Source organism: Lineus longissimus, chromosome 3, assembly GCF_910592395.1.
Source record: "Lineus longissimus chromosome 3, tnLinLong1.2, whole genome shotgun sequence".
Classification (NCBI taxonomy): Eukaryota; Metazoa; Nemertea; class Pilidiophora; order Heteronemertea; family Lineidae; genus Lineus; species Lineus longissimus.
This window is the reverse complement of record NC_088310.1, coordinates 28793232-28813342: the sequence shown is the minus strand read 5'-3', so window position 1 is coordinate 28813342 and position 20111 is coordinate 28793232. Positions and strand designations below refer to the sequence as shown.

Genomic DNA, 20111 nt, shown 5'->3' with positions numbered 1-20111 from the left:
TCTTGAAGTACCTTCTGGTTGATATCTACGATTCCATGATGCAGGAAGGAAAGGAGACTCTTGTTGATCATGATATCTCTACATTAGGCAAGATCATCATTTCAAACACCTTTCAACTTTGAGATGGGATAGGATTTCCGCCTTGCATTGCATTGCTTTGATTAGGTGTACATCCCCTTCTTGAAAATTGCTATGAGACATATAAGACCTAAAGTCAGATAGATGGCATCAAATGAGAGAGCTGAGATATCTCCACATTGAGCGTGGAGGGATTGACTTGTACTTTGAACATCACAAGTCTACAGACATTATATGTTATGAAATAGCAAGAATGGCACTTGAGCTGACTGAAAATTGAAAAAATTTCTAAGTCCAAAAAATATTTTCACAGTTTTTTTGGTTTTCTGCTCAAAATGAACCAACATCATCAGTCCCAATACTTTTTTAACTCTGAAAATTTTTCAAAATTTTGGCTTTTTTCTGCTAACCCTTACCCTAACCCGGAAAATATTCTAAGTCGAAAAAAAATTTTCACTGGTTTTTTTGTTTTCTGCTCAAAATGAACCAACATCATCAGTCCCAAAACTTTTTTGACTTTGAAAATTTTTCAAAATTTTGAACTGACTCAATGATGAAAAATGTTCTAAGTCCAAATATTTTTTTCACTTTTTTTTCTGCAACGTCCAATATTGTCAAAACAGATATTATCTGTCTATGGAGATGACCATATTTGTTGATTATCTACTTGGAGGTTAGGTGTGATACATCCAGGCCCCAAGGATAAACCACATACTGTAGCTTATGATATGCTTCTGTTCTATCTTTTCAGGTAAGAGTGATAGGCTCCGATGTGGTACAGTGGTAAGCTATCATACAAGGACTAAAACACGCAACATTCACTTATCATTTATATTCGGTGGCTCTTATTCATAGTGCTGTGTCACATAGAGGATGATAACAACACTTCAGCCAGCCATACAAGTTCTCCTTACCACAGCATGAGTGAATCACTCCTCCCTACTGCATGAGAGGGTTACTGTACTATTCCTCAACCAATTTGCTGATGAACCCTTTAAAGCAGAGCTTGGTGATGAGATGTTCTTGAGATAATCTGCCCAGTCAGTATGCTTGGAGAGAAAGCATAAGAAAGAAGGACTGTCCATTACTTTATTGGCTATTGTGAGGGCAGTGATGTTCAGCTTGTAGCCAGAGCTTCTTGAAAACGATGTGGCCATGTTGATATGTTGATTAATCAAGCTTTTCTTGTGTGAATCTTAAGTCTGAATCAAGTGTGGTTGAGTGTTTGCTTGTAGAAAGCATCAAGTCTACTTTAAAATGGGAACCTCTTTCCTACAGACTTCCTGGGTGTAACTCGTTTCAGTTTGATGTCATGTTGGCAATGACGTAACATCATGCATTGCAGCTTGTGTTCTTTTGCATTCTGTAATGATGTCAGGAGACTGGTATTCAAGTCCACTGTAGGGTGCGTAATCACACCAAACCAAAAGCTTGGTCCTCGGTGGACGTTTGGTATGGGCCCACGCAAATCGTAAACCTTCCATGCCATCTGTTTAGATCAGGATCAGCATGTCAGTTTGATGCTTTAGGATGGCTGCAGTCTCTCTTCCATCTCTCTCTGGGAAGTTGCCCTCTCTCTACTTGCTCTTTTAATCTTAATGTCAGCAAGCTGATTATTTCTTAATGACAATAATGAAATCTTACAAATAGTACAGCTTGAGGCATCATATACCAATTGGATGGTGTTAGTCTGTTTACATGGGGAGAATTGCTGTCACTCGCAGCAGCCCTCCTACTGCTACTGAAAGTGTCCCCCCCCCCCCCCCGTTATAGAAACAGTGCATGTGACATTTTTGTATCAGCTAGAAATCTTAAAAAGCAGGGCAGAGGGGTACAGTTTGAAAAGTGCAGGAACGGTGACTTATTTGGGAAAAGCTTTTGATCAATGATAAAGATGGCAGTTCAATGAGAGAAAGCAGAGAGAGCCAGGGTGCCACACCCTACTTTAACTCTCAAGCGCATTGAAAGAATGACATTACCGGCTGGATCTGTCTTTCTGTTTCTTCACCAGGTCAATCTGAGCAAAACCATCGTGCTAGTAACACACTTGTGGTGACACCTTTAATCTCTCTACCAAAGTGAATGATGGACATGCTGATTTCCTTCTCGCTTCTGCTGAGTGCTTTGCTTTCAAACAACTCATCTATCGTTGCCTTCTTGGGAGAAGATTAGTATCATCCACACAATAGTGTCTAATTTCCTGAAGCTTTCTGCTCCCGAACATGTTGCATTTGACAAGAGCGGCTGAGACTTTCTTTGGCTAAGTGGATCTTATAGGTTTTATGCTCAATAACCTGTTACAGTGCAAGTCTATAAAAAAGGGTTTGCATTGGTATAATCTGATTAACATCAAGGTTCTTAGCGTTCTCCCCGAAGGAGGTATTATGATGACATCACGTCACATTTTCTCAATGGTCTTACCCTTATCCAGGCTGTGCAAGACATTTGGCTTCATCATCAGTATCACATACGACCTCTTGAAGTGGCTGGTTATTGCTGCTTTCTCTCTCGTTAGCTTAGATGTGTGCCACTACTGTAATGTCAACATCAGCCAAGTGATTCTAGGCGGATCTGGGAGGAAGAATTCATCTGACGCTGCTGTCCACCTGAATATTGTCTTGTGCTCGCCCTGGCTTATGGTACAAGGAATCCCAGTCAAAGAATGAGGGATTTGAAGTAAGAGAGGCTTGAGTAAGAACTGTTAGTACTATAATCAAGTTATGTGTCAGATACCTTGAACTCAAAATGCAACTGTTCTCCAACTTCTTATGATATAAGACAAAGTCTTGATCCATGATGTGCTGCAGTGACATGAGATGGCTCTCAGACATGACTCTACGATGAAGTTTACATATCATTTAATAGATGGCAGCATTGTTTTTTGATTGGCTTATGTAAGATGTCAGAACAACGATGAGATGGTTTCAGCGTTGAATTAGGAGCTACTGTGATTTCGGCTCGGACTCTCGACTAGCTGTCAAGAGGTCTCTGGTTCGGGAGGTATCTTTGCCTTATATGCCTTACTTTTGGCCGTGAGGTGGGTTGGTTCCTGAAATATTCACCCATCTAACCCAACCAAAGGGCCTATACTAATTGCCGTTATCGGTCCCAATAGTGGTCATGTTACCGGGGTTCCACTGTATATTGAACGATAATAAGGCTTGCGAATCCACCTTTAATGGTGCAGACATGGATTAGTGTCTTCATGGTGTTCGGATTATTACAAGCAGACGGCAAGCTGTCGTCTGCATCATGATAAATCATCCAAACAATGTGATGTACGTCTGCGTTCATCCTCCGCGAGAACATTCCAAACCATAGTTTGCTGGTTGCTATAGTAACTGGAGGGTGCCATTTTATGCCATTGGTGGGGGGTGAACAGATTTCTGACTCTGAATTAGACTGAGCATGTTGAGTATTGTGATGGTGGTGGCCATTGTCTCTATTAGATTGGATGGGCAGACGGCAATGATAAGGGCATATATTGATGGCCTTCTGTCTTCTGCCTTAAAGATCAAATGGTCCTGCTGTGGTACAGGTTTGTTAACAATGATATGGTCATGTTATGGGAAACTCACTTGCTGGTTTTGATTGTTCGCAATGAAACACAATCTTCCTCTGTCGATGAGGCTCATTTGTGACTAATTACATATGGTGAGGTGATCTTTAGTTCAGCTTGTGCTTCTCACTATTGTATTACTCATTTCCTGTTATGGAATCTTTGTCGACATTTGGGAATCGGGTTCAATGCACCAACCTTGAATGTAGCACATTGCTACGGTTTCTCTTCAAATGAGTGTACTGATTAGAGCTCACGTTTCCAAGGCTCCACTTTCAGGCTACTTAGAGTTTGGCATTTATTTATATCTTGTCATAGGGAGGAAAAAAGGCAGCGATATTTTGTTGTTTGATAGAGGCTGCTTCTGCTTCTGAGAGTCGTCTTCTCTCAGCAGAATCCTTTCCATGAAGATGGATGAGCTATGGGAGTCGCCAACAATTAGTTTATTTCACCCACCATTGGTTCGACTGTCAAGGGATCCTGGTGAGACTGTTGGCAAGATTGCCTTTGATCACAGCAGGCAGAGAGTAGGAATGGTTTCTGATCCCGTGCTGTGGACGCTGACAAATCTTTTATGCGGGATTCTGATTCCTGGCTAATATTCATTCCACCTGTCCACCTGTCAAGATGTGGCTTGATGTGTTTACCTTTTGTGAGAATTGCGTTGACATTTCTTGATTCGGTCGGTATGGTATCATTGATGCATTTATCTTGGTCAATGAATAAATGATACATGGTCATATTCAACTTCACTAACCCGACCACCCTGGTAACGCGACCATTCAACCTCGGACCGATGAGTGGTTGTGTTACTGGGGTTCCACTGTATATGATGTAGGAGTATCAAAAACCTTAATCCCAGGGTGCATATAGGTCAGATGTTGTTCTGTGGTACAAAATGCAGCTGACTGTTAAAGCCTTAACATACAAAGTCAGTCATGAAAATGTTATTGATTAACTGGTGTGTAGGTATTGTCTTCATAGAGGTTCATTGCACAGCTGTGTACATCAGACTTGATATGGAGGATATCATGTTGGTCTCAGGCGATCATTTGATCATCTGCATGTTTCTGAGGGTAAGGTTCAACCTCGTGACCCTGTCTTGCCTTTGGTCACCTCATGGGTAGGTAGACCTGCTTGATTCTTGATTGTGACAAAACATATTTCCGCATCTTAAGAAGGCATTTTGTCGCTTTGTCGCTGGCAACCATTACACCAAATGATTAAAACTCGCCACTGTAAGATCACGTTTGACACTCCCCACTGTAAACAACTACCTCTGTCAATAAACTGTTGGCTGATTGGTGAGTGATTCTGCACAAGGTCACAGCGATCCGTGTGAATTCATCACCATTACAGTACCACGGCCACACTTCCATTATGCAGTGGCAGTCATTGACAAAGCTTTCCCAATATGTATTCACGATTTGACACTGAACCAGCATCGGCAGAGAGCACATTTATGTCGCCAATGATTAATTTGTTCCCATGATTGAATCCTGCATCAGTAATGTGCTCACTTATTGATAATGTTTGTTTTTATATCCATATTGCCATAAATACAAAATTAGTTGTACATCGATGGCGATGAATAGGCCTCGGTTAATGGTGGTGTCAATGAGGGCAGGCCAGGCGGATGCTGCCACAAGGACCACATGGTTAGCACGCGCATCCCACCGTACAACAGTACTGACTATTGATCTGGTGAACATGCAGTCCACAGTCCTCTGTTCGTAGGAACCCATACCCGTCATTTCAGCGTAGATTGTTCTACAGGAGTGACTCGCACCTAATGTGTGGAGACATTTGTGGAGCTAGCACTAGCTGGTAGGATAGCATCATATTGGATTAACACTAAGTCTTCAAGGCTTCTCCTAGCATCATCAACGGAGAGGTTCACATTGGATATAAGGATAGTTTCCTTGGAAGGTAGTATTACATTTGGTTCATATTTCTGTTTATTTCCTTGTAAATTCTAAAACACTTTGCGCTTAACCAGAGAATATGGTATATATATACTATGGGCCCACCTCACCTCTACGGCACTTCACCCAAAACCTCAGCCGCAGCCTGGTTCGGCCATCATTTTAAATCCACTCTTGCGGTGTTTGATAGGACAACCAAAACTGGCAGTGAGGTATCTATTCCGTTATCCTCGTTCTGTAGCCATGTTATTTGAGCATTGAGTGAAAAAAGATAGTGACATGTTAGGATATCATCCCTTCTCTATTTACTTGGTACAATGAGAAGCTTTCTTTCCAACATATCTCTGATCCTACATCTCAAACATCTTCAATATGTTCCATCACTCTTCTCAATATCAATGATATTGCAGAAACATTGCAGAATATCGTTTCAAATAACTGTTGTCAATGCCAACAGCTGATGGGTTCCCATGTATGTTGGACATGTATGTTGTCGTATACATGTCCTCAGAAATGGTTGGGTGAGATTGGCTGCATTAGCTTGACTGCATGTACAGGAGTAATAGGATGCTATCATGTTGTGATTGCTTCGTGTCTGTTGTTGTGTGCTATGTATACCATCGCTAAGATGTAATTATTGCTAACGTATCTATAGTTTATTGATTGATTAATTGTTTCTTCTGTTGTGAGCATGATTGATCAGATTCAACCATATTTGTTGATTATCACTCGGTTTAGTGTTGGCTGTCTATAAATAGCCTTGCTGTCTTTTCTACTTGGAGGCAATCTTTTGGTGAGTGTCTGGCAGAGATGCCCACGCCCATCTGGTGAAGGTCCTTGAGGTTGAACGTGAATTGCTGGGTTAAAGACAAAACACTTAACCATTCTGCGAGTTTCTAATGTTGGGTTAATCAATACTTCACATCAGCTACTTTCCTGAGATCTCAATAAATCCAAGAATTTGAACCAATTTCTCCATAATTACATCATCAACTATCTTGCAACTGCCAAGAAAAAAAACTAATGAAATCCATAATCTTATTACGTGAGGACTTGAAATTTAAAAAGTGACACTTGCTTGGTGAACTTGTTTCTAAATTGCTTGCTTGTTCTCGATTTTATTAATGAATTTTCTGTCGATCAAGTTGACAGGGAGTATGATGGGATCACAGTAAACCTCGCAATCAGTCACAGGTTAATTCTCTGAATCATGCTTGACGGATTCATCTTCTTCTTCTTCTTCTCACCAGATCTGTTGCCAAAGGAAATGTATCTGTTCTTTGATCTGCATTATCTGTAATCTATAGCTCATAGTGTTTTCGTGGGCGTATCATTTATGGCAATGTTGTCACACCTGCTGGCAATAGTACTGAAAACAATGCCTCGGGGTAGCATTCATTATTATCTCTCATCTGGATGGATGTGAACTGTTAAGGTTATGAAAAATCAATGAATAGCATTAGTTTGAATAGAAGACAGGAGATTCGGTGAACAGAAAACGAACTCCACTTGTGATGTTTTGTAAGAAACAGGGCCCATTTGTCATAAGACCACCAATTGGTCACCAAGCTTCTGAAAAGTGACCCAGACATCAACTCAAACTTTGAGTCTGATAGGCTTAACTGAAAGAGATGATGCCCAGCTATGACCTGTTTTGTACCACCAGGTCCTTATATAGTTCCAGTGGAAGGCCACAACCTTCTGCTTCACCATGTCCAGTTTACGTTGCAAACAGGTGTTTTTGAGTAGAGAACTGCAAGCTTTGCGTCAGGAAAGATGTAAAGCAAACAAGAGATGTCCTCATGAAATCTTCTAATTGTAATTGTCTTTTTGTCCCGTGAGCATTTCCATCTCCTAATATGATTATAAATCACGTCCAGGATACCAGACACTCATAATCAATGCCCAGGGCAGGCAATAAGTCAATGATTCATTAACTAATGGTCACTAGAGTAATAAGTCTGGTCATTTCTCTCAGTATTGCATAGACCATCATGTCTCTGTGTCTTAGGATGATGACTCAAGCCCGGCTTAGATACAACATATTCTCAGAAATGTTGTCTTTTGCACTGTCTTCTGTATGTTGGTGACGTAGCATTTCTGATGTGACTATGTAGTGTATTCCACAGTATGGGAGCTTAGCCGGGAAACATTCACTGATTCAGCATCCAAATTAAAAACTTGTGAAACTCGGCTCATGAGATTGTTGTTTGTTTCAGACCTTCCACCGGACGGTTACTCACCGTACGTAGAGGTGACCTGTTGACCAGGTAGGCTGATTTCAGGAGTAGAATTGCCCACTGTTGTTCTCCACCAATCTCACCACATAATCCTCAAACATATGTTCAAAACCCTAGCTTCGGTTCTTTAAAACAATCCCTTAGCTGTAGTTATCTATTAAGCTTCAAGAATACAGCGTTAGGATTGTGTTCCGGCTAACAGCTATGGGTACCGCTTTGAAGTTTACCAATCAAACAAGCTTCCATTGGTGAAGATCGCTCGTCTATTTCTACCTTGGTGTTATTTCTGTCTCTCGTCGATAGTTCAAAGTGATTTTTCCATTTGTTGTCAGGAGATAATAGATCTTTATGAGATGAAATGAAAGAAAAATCATCTTTTGATGCGATTATCACTGAGTCATAATGAGAAATCAATGTGTAGAATGGCTCAAGGTTAGCTCACTGTTGTATAGTAGAGTAGGGGTAAGGGTTTCAAAACTACTGCTAACACAGCTGGCTGTAGTAAACTGTGACAGAAACCTCACCCAACTCTCTTCACCATTCCCTGATGGCTGAAAGTCATGTTAATCCAAATTGATCACTTATTTGCCGCCTGTTCACTCCTGGAACCATCGGCTGTCCTGGTCTGGTGCACTTCAGCTCCATCTCATAACGGTGTCCAACTCATCCAGATCTAGATCATGAAGAGGTCTGAGTCTGGGACAAGGCAGGAAACTACACAGTGGATATCTCGGATCAGTGGCCAACTCATCTGGATTTAGATCATGAAGAGGTCTGAGTCTGGGACAAGGCAGGAAACTACACAGTGGATATCTCGGATCAGTGGCCAACTCATCTAGATCTAGATCATGAAGAGGTCTGAGTCTGGGACAAGGCAGGAATCTACACAGTGGATATCTCGATCAGCGGCCATGACCTCTGCCTGTGTCCAACTGTTCCTCATTTGTCAAGGAAGCTGCTGAGAACTACTCCGGTATCTTCTTTGCCTTCCAGCATCCTTACGAAACATTGCAGTTCTTTGTATTGGCACCAAGTCTGTTGCCTCAATGTCTATGGGGAACATCCGCCTTGTTGTTCTCCATCTACTCCTCGATTATTGACTGAACTGCTTGGCACCATTAGGTTGTGTCCTGAATATGAAGTCGATTGCTCAATCAGCCCGCTTGTTGAGATACAACAAAGGTGACTAAGAGAGGCAGGACCGTATAGTGGCAGAGGTCTGCTGTAACAAAAGGAAGGCATGTATCATGTTAGCTTCATAGCTCCTTCTCATTCTATGAATCTCATTACTATACAAACCCACAGCCTAAACACTTAACGAAAGATAAGTTTGGTCTCATTACTCATTCGATGCAATTGCAACACCACTTTTCATTTGCATCTCGCATCAATGAGATGTTATGGTTGCTGAGGGAATCAGCGAGGAACAAGGTTTTATGGCTACCTAGTTAATATGTGGGAAAGCTACATAATCTTGATAGAACACGCATTCTTCGACTCAGCAAGCATTCGTGTCTCCATGGAGATGTCCTTGTATCATTTGTAACGCCTGCAGTGTCAATGCTAAGTCTGCTGACATGTGAAGCACTTGGCTGAGACAATGTCATCTTGTATTCTTAAGTCCTGGCCATGCGAGGTCCTTCCCTTCGGGTTCCTTCCATGGTCTCCAGATCACCTACCGTCTGTCCTTCTTTGCCTTCCCTATAGTGTCTACATTCTCAAGGTCACCTTCTGTCTGTCCTTCTTTGCCTTCCCTATATTGTCTACATTCTCCAGGTCACCTTCTGTCTGTCCTTCTTTGCCTTCCCTATAGTGTCTACATTGTCCAGGTCACCTTCAGTCTGTCCTTCTTTGCCTTCCCTATAGTGTCTACATTGTCCAGGTCACCTTCAGTCTGTCCTTCTTTGCCTTCCCTATATTGTCTACATTCTCCAGGTCACCTTCTGTCTGTCCTTCTTTGCCTTCCCTATATTGTCTACATTCTCCAGGTCACCTTCTGTCTGTCCTTCTTTGCCTTCCCTATAGTGTCTACATTCTCCAGGTCACCTTCTGTCTGTCCTTCTTTGCCTTCCCTATAGTGTCTACATTCTCCAGGTCACCTTCTGTCTGTCCTTCTTTGCCTTCCCTATAGTGTCTACATTCTCCAGTTCCCCTACTGTCTGTCCTTCTTTGCCTTCCCTATAGTGTCTACATTATCCAGGTCACCTTCTGTCTGTCCTTCTTTGCCTTCCCTATAGTGTCTACATTCTCCAGGTCCCCTACCGTCTGTCCTTCTTTGCCTTCCCTATAGTGTCTACATTGTCCAGGTCACCTTCAGTCTGTCCTTCTTTGCCTTCCCTATAGTGTCTACATTCTCCAGGTCACCTTCTGTCTGTCCTTCTTTGCCTTCCCTATAGTGTCTACATTCTCCAGGTCACCTTCTGTCTGTCCTTCTTTGCCTTCCCTATAGTGTCTACATTCTCCAGGTCACCTTCTGTCTGTCCTTCTTTGCCTTCCCTATAGTGTCTACATTCTCCAGGTCACCTTCTGTCTGTCCTTCTTTGCCTTCCCTATAGTGTCTACATTCTCCAGGTCACCTTCTGTCTGTCCTTCTTTGCCTTCCCTATAGTGTCTACATTCGCCAGGTCACCTTCTGTCTATCCTTCTTTGCCTTCCCTATAGTGTCTACATTCTCCAGGTCCCCTTCTGTCTGTCCTTCTTTGCCTTCCCTATAGTGTCTACATTCTCCATGTCACCTACCGTCTGTCCTTCTTTGCCTTCCCTATAGTGTCTACATTCTCCAGGTCCCCTACCGTCTGTCCTTCTTTGCCTTCCCTATAGTGTCTACATTCTCCAGGTCACCTTCAGTCTGTCCTTCTTTGCCTTCCCTATAGTGTCTACATTCTCCAGGTCCCCTACTGTCTGTCCTTCTTTGCCTTCCCTATAGTGTCTACATTGTCCAGGTCACCTTCAGTCTGTCCTTCTTTGCCTTCCCTATAGTGTCTACATTGTCCAGGTCACCTTCAGTCTGTCCTTCTTTGCCTTCCCTATAGTGTCTACATTGTCCAGGTCACCTTCAGTCTGTCCTTCTTTGCCTTCCCTATAGTGTCTACATTGTCCAGGTCACCTTCAGTCTGTCCTTCTTTGCCTTCCCTATAGTGTCTACATTGTCCAGGTCACCTTCAGTCTGTCCTTCTTTGCCTTCCCTATCTTGTCTACATTGTCACTATTCTTAGTAAAGCGTCTGATGGCAAATACATGGCCAACCAGTGTCATCTAGTATTCTAGTGTCCTCTCTCCTACCAGAAATTTATTGAGATATCCTGATATTCCTTCAGTTGGAAGCGGTGTATTACGCGATGACTTTGCTCACCTAAGCCATTCCATGTTCTTATGCATTTGGGCTTGGGACTGACTTGGCAAGATATATATCAGTTGAAATTCTTGTTAACTCCTTTACTCTTATGCCATAGAAAACAACAATCTTAGTTTGCCGACAGACAAAGCTGTGGGGTTTAAAGTCTCCTCTTCCGCCGGCAAGTAACCAGATAGACCATCTTATGCTGGAGAGATGAATTAGGCAACCTTTCTGTGAATACTATCCTCGAGCCCTGGGGTCTGCTGGTGGGAGCATGATAACTGGAAGCTTCTTTAGATCTGGGTTCATATCTCCATTTGTGTCTTGTGGCTCAAGAGGTAGTCTAGATTGCGTATCAGGTTGAACTTTGCCATTTTGAGTTGCAGCGATCCTTCGACAGTCACATCGCTGTTGGCAGCTTGTTATGTCAAGCTTCCATATCTAGGATATACAATTTGGTGGCTTTATCTAAAGACTTGGGTTGGATTGAATGGAACCTCCCCGTTCTCAGTTGCTGATGGTCACAAGGCTCGTGGTTGTTACGGGATGTCGTTTTGACATCAGTTTCTGCTCAGCAGTTGTCCCTACTCACAAAGACCTTGATGGAATAGATTTGGTGCCTTTCTATCTGTAAACTGTTTTAGTGGAATCGATATTTACGAAACCCTAGCTAAGATTGATGAATGAGATTCATCTTTCTTAACTCATGTCAGTATTCCTTTGATATTACATATTTCCCAGCATGTCTGGTCCTCATTTGTACAGCTTGACTTACCAAATATATTGTGTACCATGAGTCAATGTAGGAGAGATAACCAATCTCTTGATATTATCTTGTACAGTCTCTGGAGAATAAAGTGTCCTTTCTCTGTCTCCAGAGTTCTCAGGACCTAGTGGTAAATTGGTTTCACGCCCTTACAGACGATGTGACATGGCTAATCACATAAACCAGTGGTAGATTGTCTCTGTCCGGTAGGAATCCTTCTATTAGTGCAGCCTGAATACCAAACAAGGCCAATTACCTACCTCAGCTTCTAGAGCCTCCAGACTGATGTGAGACTTTGATATGTTCAGCTTCCAAGAATAGAATCTTCGGATAGGGTTTCACCAAATCTGTTAGTTGATCGTGGCTAACTTGGCTTACTCGACTGCCTGAGAGACATCAAAACAATACCCCAAGAACATGCCTCTCTAAAACCGTTTGTGGGCAAGCTGATCACTGTCACCCAAAGGTATTGATGATCCTCCTCAGCCCTTACTTTCCTGATGACTGGAGACATAACATCATAAACATCAGCACATTCTGTTCTTACCAATCTTAACTTCTAAGAGTATCTCTCCATCTTGAGGACCATACTGTTGTTTAGCTGTTGTCATAATACTAGCTGTGATTCCAAGTCAGTTGATTGCTGGTGATCAGAGACATGATAATCATCGTGAACCTCCAAGAATAGCTCTCCTTATATTTGCTATGCGGATATTGGATATCGATGATCTCTAGCAAGCAGACAGTGGTTCTGATTGAGCTATGGGACGAGGAATGTATAGTGATGACGGTCAGAGCTGAGTGGTGAGGCCTTGTTATTCTTGCCCATGATATCATTTACCGGCATCTACAGTCATAGGCTGAAGAATACATCCGTGATTTATTATGGGTGTATACAACAGTGAGAATTTACTAATGATGATGACAGTACTCTTTGTGACAAGTTGTCTCCATGTTGAAGGCAGTTGTAGTGTCCACGAGCATTATAGCAAGGTAATGCCTGGAGAAACATATGTTGTCCAGTCTTTGTGAGTGTATTCGATCTCATCTGATCTGTCAATTGAATCACAACAGGTTTTCTGTAGGCTGAGCAGTCTCTTCCACTGGTACTGTACTCAAGGCGACAATGTTCAAATAGTGATATCTATAGCTTCTTCAATTTATTGGAGGCAATCATCATCAATCCACTATATCCTTGTTAACAGTTGAACTTTCCAATATGCAATCGGACCTGCCGGTTCAGCTTTCCAATATGCAATTGAACGGACTGTTTTTCTTCAGTTGGTGCTACATGATAGCCACGTCATTAAATTCTTGTCATTTATAACTGTTTGCTTCTCAAGGGTTATATTGGATTTCGCTGAAACCGTATAACATTTTCATCAATCAAATGTAAGGTTATTTTGAGATATTGCTACCTATTTTCTATTTCATCTGGAATATGACCAAACATTGCTGTACGGTTATCAATCCTACACATTCTACAAGTAGGTGGCACAAGATGAGATGTAGTTAGTGGTGAGGGCAGCTGTAGTGGTTGTTGCTAGGCAACAAAATGAAAACCTCATCATTTTGAGGGAATAAGGAAAAGTGAAATTGCTGAATTGTTGGCTGCCAACCTTTCAAACTCGGCTAAGTTACTTGCAGCTTGCCATCTAAACCGAAAAGGTCTTGAATTCCTCCGTATGAGTGAAGCACTTGACAGGGTTAGGAGCCTTTCCTTCAGTCTCTCATTTGTTGTCTTTCCTATCTTTTCAGTTTCCCGAGCACCGCTTCTATGGATTAGAGGATAAACTCCTACTATTCCGACACGATGGCCAGGACAGGAACATCCTGAAGCTCATTGTCTCACCAGCTCAAGTCGTTGAGGGAGTTCTTATAGAAGTCGTTCTTTCTGGTAAGGTCGTTTCCATTTCAGGATACATTCAGACTTACATCTTGTCTTGTGATGTGTTTTGGTTTGAAAAGACTGGGTTACTGGATGTGATGCCTTGGCCTGAAATTCCTACTCGTTTCACTTGGTGATCCTTACATGTACCTGGTACATTTTTAAATTTTATGAAATTTTCAAAAATTTCAAAAATTTTGCACAAATTTCACAAGTTTCAAAAATTTCAAAAATTTTGAAAATTTTGAAAATTTTGAAAATTTTAAAAATTTCAAAATTTTCAAAAATCTCACAAATTACAAAAAAATTCAAAAATTTCATAAAATTCAAAAAAAATTCAAAAAATTTCAAAAGTTTTAGAAAAATTTTTTTTCTTCAAAAATCAATTTTTTTTGTTTTTAGTGAGTTGTCTACCTGAATTTAAGTCCATTATCCAGAACTATTGACATTTACTCCGATGGCTAAATCTGATCATGAGGAGTCGCAGAGAAGAAGGGATGACTGCACAGACAGCCAGAGCGCTGAAAGGTTCCTCTTCATCTAGTTACTATTCCTTTACTCATCTTGTGATTCTTTAAAGTTTTATGGTTGTAAAGAAGGAAGGCGTAAAAGGTTTAGTTTTTCTTTTACATTCAGGTTGTCTAGGCAACCAGAAATGTAGGTACTGTGAACTTGGCCCTTGAAATGTCAACAGTCAAGCAATAAATGTACTTTTAATTCTCATGAACTATCAGTAGCGTAATGTGTTACCCTTCTCACTTGTATTTCTTGCTACTTTGATGATATCCCATCACACTCTTGCATCCCAAATGAATATATTTCTATCACTGGAATGAAAGCTTTGTGTCATTTTGATGATGATGATGTGCCAGATGAATGCAAGCTATGTTTTGATTTAACTAATCCCAGCTTCAAACATCCCGTAGCATTTGAAATGTTCCTAGCATGTTCCCATAGCCTCAACTCGCATGTTAGATTTCTTTCCAAACAAAGGAACACCCTCATCTTCCCACAATTTCTCATCACTGTTGTGTCTTATATCACCACATCTTTACTGGAACCACGGTGAATCATGGTGAACAGTATTACCACTGTACGTGGCCAATGGCACAGTTGTTTTGTTACAGGAAGGAAGAGTTCATGGACCATTGATTTGTTCGGTAGGGGTAGCAAGTGAACACAGAAGCGAGTTTCGGCAATTCTCTCCTGTATGACCACAAAAAATAAGACAAGTGTTTTTTACTAAATCTCCCATATAGGTCGTACCCCGAATACAAGTAAAGGGTTTGAAGACCCTGTGCCACCTGGTTCATGTTCCTTCCTGTCGTTACCAAGGGAACGGACATATTCGGCCGATGCCGAGGAAGAGGGTAAGACATGTCTCGGCGTCCATGTCGGTTCATCAGCGTCCATGTTGGTCCCGCTGCGTCTACCACCGTTGTTTGTTGTGATTCAGGTCAAGTTAAACATGTCACGACGTCATACTGTCTTGTTGGTTGTCATCACTGCACACAAGTACTGTCAAATCGACCAGGAGCTGTCAACAGGTTGATCTCGCCACTTGGTTTAAGGAATTGAACCCGAGGCGGAGGACCTTGGTTGAGTTACCAAGACACTCGAGGGTGGAGCTAAAATACAGTCCAAACCCGAGCCGACAGGCGAGGGTTTGGACGAAATTTTAGCTCCACCCGAGAGTGTCTTGGTAACTCAACCAAGGTCCGAAGCCGAGGGTTCAATTTCTATTCTAAAATACCTCAAACTTAAAAAGATAGGCCACGAAATAACTTGAATATGTGCGAATTTGGCAAATTCCATCCATCGCCTGCCCGGAGCGCCGGTAGCGCCGTTGTTTACATTATGTTACGGCAGCCCGTATAGGAAGTCCGGATCGGCTCGCTCAAGTGACGCTAAAATCCGCGCAAATGGGCTATTTGGAGCGTTTTTCTCAGCAAATATGTGTAGTGCTCATTAAAAAACTTAGGGTGGTTGATGCTTCCTTGGCTGATTTGTGTTTGAAGCAGTGTTTTGAGAGCCTCAAACTTCTGAAGTGAGCTGTGTGCATGGTTCCACATTTTAGTGCAACCCGAGGGAACTTTGGTAGAGCATCTTGGTTGCGTGTCCAAAACACTCCACTCTCAGAACGAGGCTTATGCATTTTCCATTTAAAAGTTGACTTTACGGTACCAAGGTATTTTAGAATACTCATCACAAGATGAGATGCTGCCCAGACTCCTCACCAATACCTTGATCTTACACTTTTACAGCTCCACACAAAGTTCAGGTCCTGTGATTAATGCTATACAGCTCTGTCAGTTCAACAGATTTTACTCCAGGCATCACTTTCTAAGGATAATGATTATTAGTTCATGATCAAGTCATTGATCTTCTGTTGAAACTTTATAGGTGTGACCTTCTCCATCCCTCATTTCAAATATTTACTTAGAAGATTCAATAATTGATGTGTTTATCAATGATTTTATACCTTTACCCTAAGTCACCCTGATTACCTTTCATGCAGTGGGTTTTGTTTGTGTAGAAAGTGTAGAAAGTGTAGAAAATCCTGTTAGTTCTATGTTCATACCATGCCAACTCTGAAAGTGTGCCATCTTTGAATGATTTGTTCCAACATACCAAAGTTGGCATAAACTCCTCCCAGAATCTCCACCCAGAGTTGGTGAGTCCACCCAGAATGGAAACTCTTTTAGAGTTGGTGAGTCCACCCAGAAACTCTTTTAGAGTTGGTGAGTCCACCCAGAATCTCTTTTAGAGTTGGTGAGTCCACCCAGAATCTCTTTTAGAGTTGGTGAGTCCACCCAGAATCTCTTTTAGAGTTGGTGAGTCCACCCAGAATCTCTTTTAGAGTTGGTGAGTCCACCCAGAATCTCTTTTAGAGTTGGTGAGTCCACCCAGAATCTCTTTTAGAGTTGGTGAGTCCACCCAGAATCTCTTTTAGAGTTGGTGAGTCCACCCAGAATCTCTTTTAGAGTTGGTGAGTCCACCCAGAATCTCTTTTAGAGTTGGTGAGTCCACCCAGAATCTCTTTTAGAGTTGGTGAGTCCACCCAGAATCTCTTTTAGAGTTGGTGAGTCCACCCAGAATCTCTTTTAGAGTTGGTGAGTCCACCCAGAATCTCTTTTAGAGTTGGTGAGTCCACCCAGAATCTCTTTTAGAGTTGGTGAGTCCACCCAGAAACTCTTTTAGAGTTGGTGAGTCCACCCAGAATCTCTTTTAGAGTTGGTGAGGTAATCATATTGTCATGTTGTCCTGCTCAGTGGTGAAGTCGCTTCTATTTTACTCTTGTTTCATATTTTGTTTTGTGCTGCTTTTGTAGTTGAAGACTCTGACAAAAAGGCATTGGACTTGGGTTGTGCTTAATGAAAGGGGTGAGGTGACCTGAAGCCCCTGTTACCAAAGTTAACATGGCCTGATTCTATTGTGTTTCATTGTGCTGCTTTTGTAGTTGAAGACTCTGACAAAAAGGCATTGGACTTGGGTTGTGCTTAATGCCATGAAAGGGGTGAGGTGACCTGAAGCCCCTGTTACCAAAGTTAACATGGCCTGATTCTATTGTGTTTCATTGTGCTGCTTTTGTAGTTGAAGACTCTGACAAAAAGGCATTGGACTTGGGTTGTGCTTAATGCCATGAAAGGGGTGAGGTGACCTGAAGCCCCTGTTACCAAAGTTAACATGGTCTGATTCTATTGTGTTTCATTGAAGCAGAAGAACTCACAATAGCTGGACTGTCATGTAAATCACCACACTGAAGAAAAGTATTTACATTCAAAACACGTTTTAGGCCTGTCCTAAGAAGGTCAGCTAAGAGTCCACCAAAACATGTTAGTTATTCCTTGCTCAATGGCCGGTCGTATTTTGGGTCATTTTCTTACAATATCTCAGAATGAAAACATTGTGTGACAATAGATACATGATCACATCAGGTAATAGCTATTGTGGCGGGAATTATTAAGCCCATTAGGGGCCAGTCAGGTGTACCCGGTTAAGCTATTGATTACGGTTGTGCTGTAGGTTTACCTGTATGGTCTAATCTCACCACAAACGACACACTGTGACTCATTGTATGGGCGATGAACTAACGTAGGATCACTTCATGCTTTAGGGTGTCAAGTTGTCGATGGCCCCTGGATTACACCTCGGGTCACATTTCATGTCCACTGGATTACACAAGTCTGCACCTTGATTCCGAGGTTACTGGACAACACTTTCTTGATAGGATATTACTTAGGATATAACGTTTTTGGAAAAATGGAGATGAGTCTGTCTTGTAAGAGACAGCCAGGTTTAATTCATTCCAAGAGTGTCCCAATACCTAATATTCAGGAACCGGACGATCCCAACCACAGTGATGATGATGATGATCCCCATGTCTTGGCAGGTGAGGCTGATGAAAAGCGTTGCATTTAAGCAGTAGGCCTAGTCTATAAACTTGCAGTAAGCTTTCACTCTTGTTCCCTCCTAGTGGAGGCACAGGCTGTACCTGGAGGAATATGACCTCTCCCTATAAGCTTTCTCCCAGTATATTAATAGTGAGTACTGGGACTGCAGTTGGATGCAGATTTGGTAAAAGGTCACTCAAACTTTGGTCAGGCAGGAGGACACCATCATTGATTGACGCCTACACTGGGGTGGGGATGCTCTAGGCTTACTCAGAGTAGAATAGATATGCCAACTGAATACTCTTCATAGTCAAGCAAGCAAGTTTTGTTGCAAATTGCTTGCTTGCTTGTTTTAAGTCAAAGCAGTGTTGTTAGGGAAAACAGGAAAAGACTTGTCATGTCCTTTTGAATGGATCCTGAGCAAGGTAAATCAGAGTTAAACTTGTTTTGATAATTGGATAGTAACATCCTTGACAGTGTCCTAACTTGGCATAGTAATGTTACTTCCCCTGGTCTTTATCTACACACCATTCTTCCACATGGACCCATGTATTGATTATCGAGTTATCTCTTAAAACCAAATCTGGCCGAGCTGTAACCTCTGGCTGATCGCTTGTACAATTCAATTTGAGTGAATTGATGAGCCTAATTCTCCATTTAGTCGATGATGCATGGATCTTGTTGCTCTGTTTGACTGTTGGGTGGAATTGAGTTACGTTTTTATGGAAGCTTTGTGAGACACGTTAGTGAGGCAGTGTTTCGGGGGAAGGGCTGGCCTCACTTTCTTAGTGTAATGTTATCAGATTGGTTTAAACAAGAAAAATTGTTGAGAATAAAGAATACAAAACTCTTCAACCTGACACCCTTATATCGATAGGTGCCGTAAAAGAATCTGCAGGACGGGACATTTATGGCTAAGTGGAGCATTGATCTCAAAGAATTCAACAGAGCCACCCGGGCCTGGGGTGAAAGGGACATTTATGGCTAAGTGGAGCATTGATCTCAAAGAATTCAACAGAGCCACCCGGGCCTGGGGTGAAAGCCACTATTCTACTGAAGGCACAAGAAGCTGTGGCTCTGTCGAGGTTCATCAGTCCGCCATCATGTCATGGAAGTTATCTTCAGAGTCTAACTCTCACAACTATGGTGCAGTTTATTGACATTTATGCATGAGATAGCAGGTGTGCTTCTCGTGGTGCAGCACATCCAAAACCAAGCAAGATTTTGTTATATTCAGCTTGATAAAGTAATGCTGGGCAACATTGCATTTGTACCACATGTCTCCCTAACATTGGTTATGACCTGCAGTGATTTTTATTCCTCTGACGTCATATTGCTAGACTGGACATTATTTCCACGAAATCTATTGATGATTCAGTGGATAACAATTGTCCTAAATGTTAACAGAAAGCCAGATCTGTAGATATCAGCCAGCTGTTGTCAGTGTTTACATTTCACTCAAACAAATCTGAGGATGAATAGGAGCAGCACTTTGACACAGACTTCTGTCACAGGCTGTTGACTGATCATGATCAGCACAGATCGTGATCAGTATAGATCTTGACCCGACGGAGGACAGTGAGAGCTAAGCCTTAAGTTACAGACTAAAATGCTGCTTGGAGCCTTCCTCATCATTCAAAATGACCTGAGGATGAATACATAAGCTGTGGTTCTTTCCTGACATCCTGCTGCTCTGATTGAGATAGAGGCCTACAATTCCTCAAAGAACCCGTTCTTGGCACTCTTTCATGGATTACCAGTGTTGTGGAAGAAATTTATGAATTCCGGGAAAACTTCAGTTGCCCAGATCTTATTGGGAGACTTCAGGCCTGGACTATGCAATTTATCAGACTGACCCGATGAAACTCATTTGCTGTTAACAGAGTTTTGGATAGTTTCACCAAAAGTCTATCGATACTGATAT

The 20111-nt window shown here is 41.9% G+C and overlaps 1 protein-coding gene across 14 annotated transcripts in view; it reads left to right on the top strand.

Annotated features, from left to right (window-relative positions):
• The window catches only part of LOC135484575 (serine/threonine-protein kinase D3-like), a 68735-nt gene that overhangs the window by 24081 nt on the left and 24543 nt on the right, over positions 1-20111 (top strand). For 10 of the 14 annotated variants that reach the window (XR_010446465.1, XR_010446463.1, XR_010446464.1 and 7 more), the window contains exons 2-3: positions 13664-13802; positions 15053-15163. Coding sequence is in view for 10 of the 14 variants with exons in the window: in XM_064766190.1 (XP_064622260.1) it covers positions 13664-13802; positions 15053-15163 (250 nt within the window). In the remaining 4 variants the exon portion in view is untranslated. Of the gene's footprint in view, positions 1-5274; positions 5567-13663; positions 13803-15052; positions 15164-17896; positions 18187-20111 lie in introns of those variants that run through there. The other 4 variants (XM_064766193.1, XM_064766196.1, XM_064766195.1 and 1 more) reach the window with 3 other exon arrangements.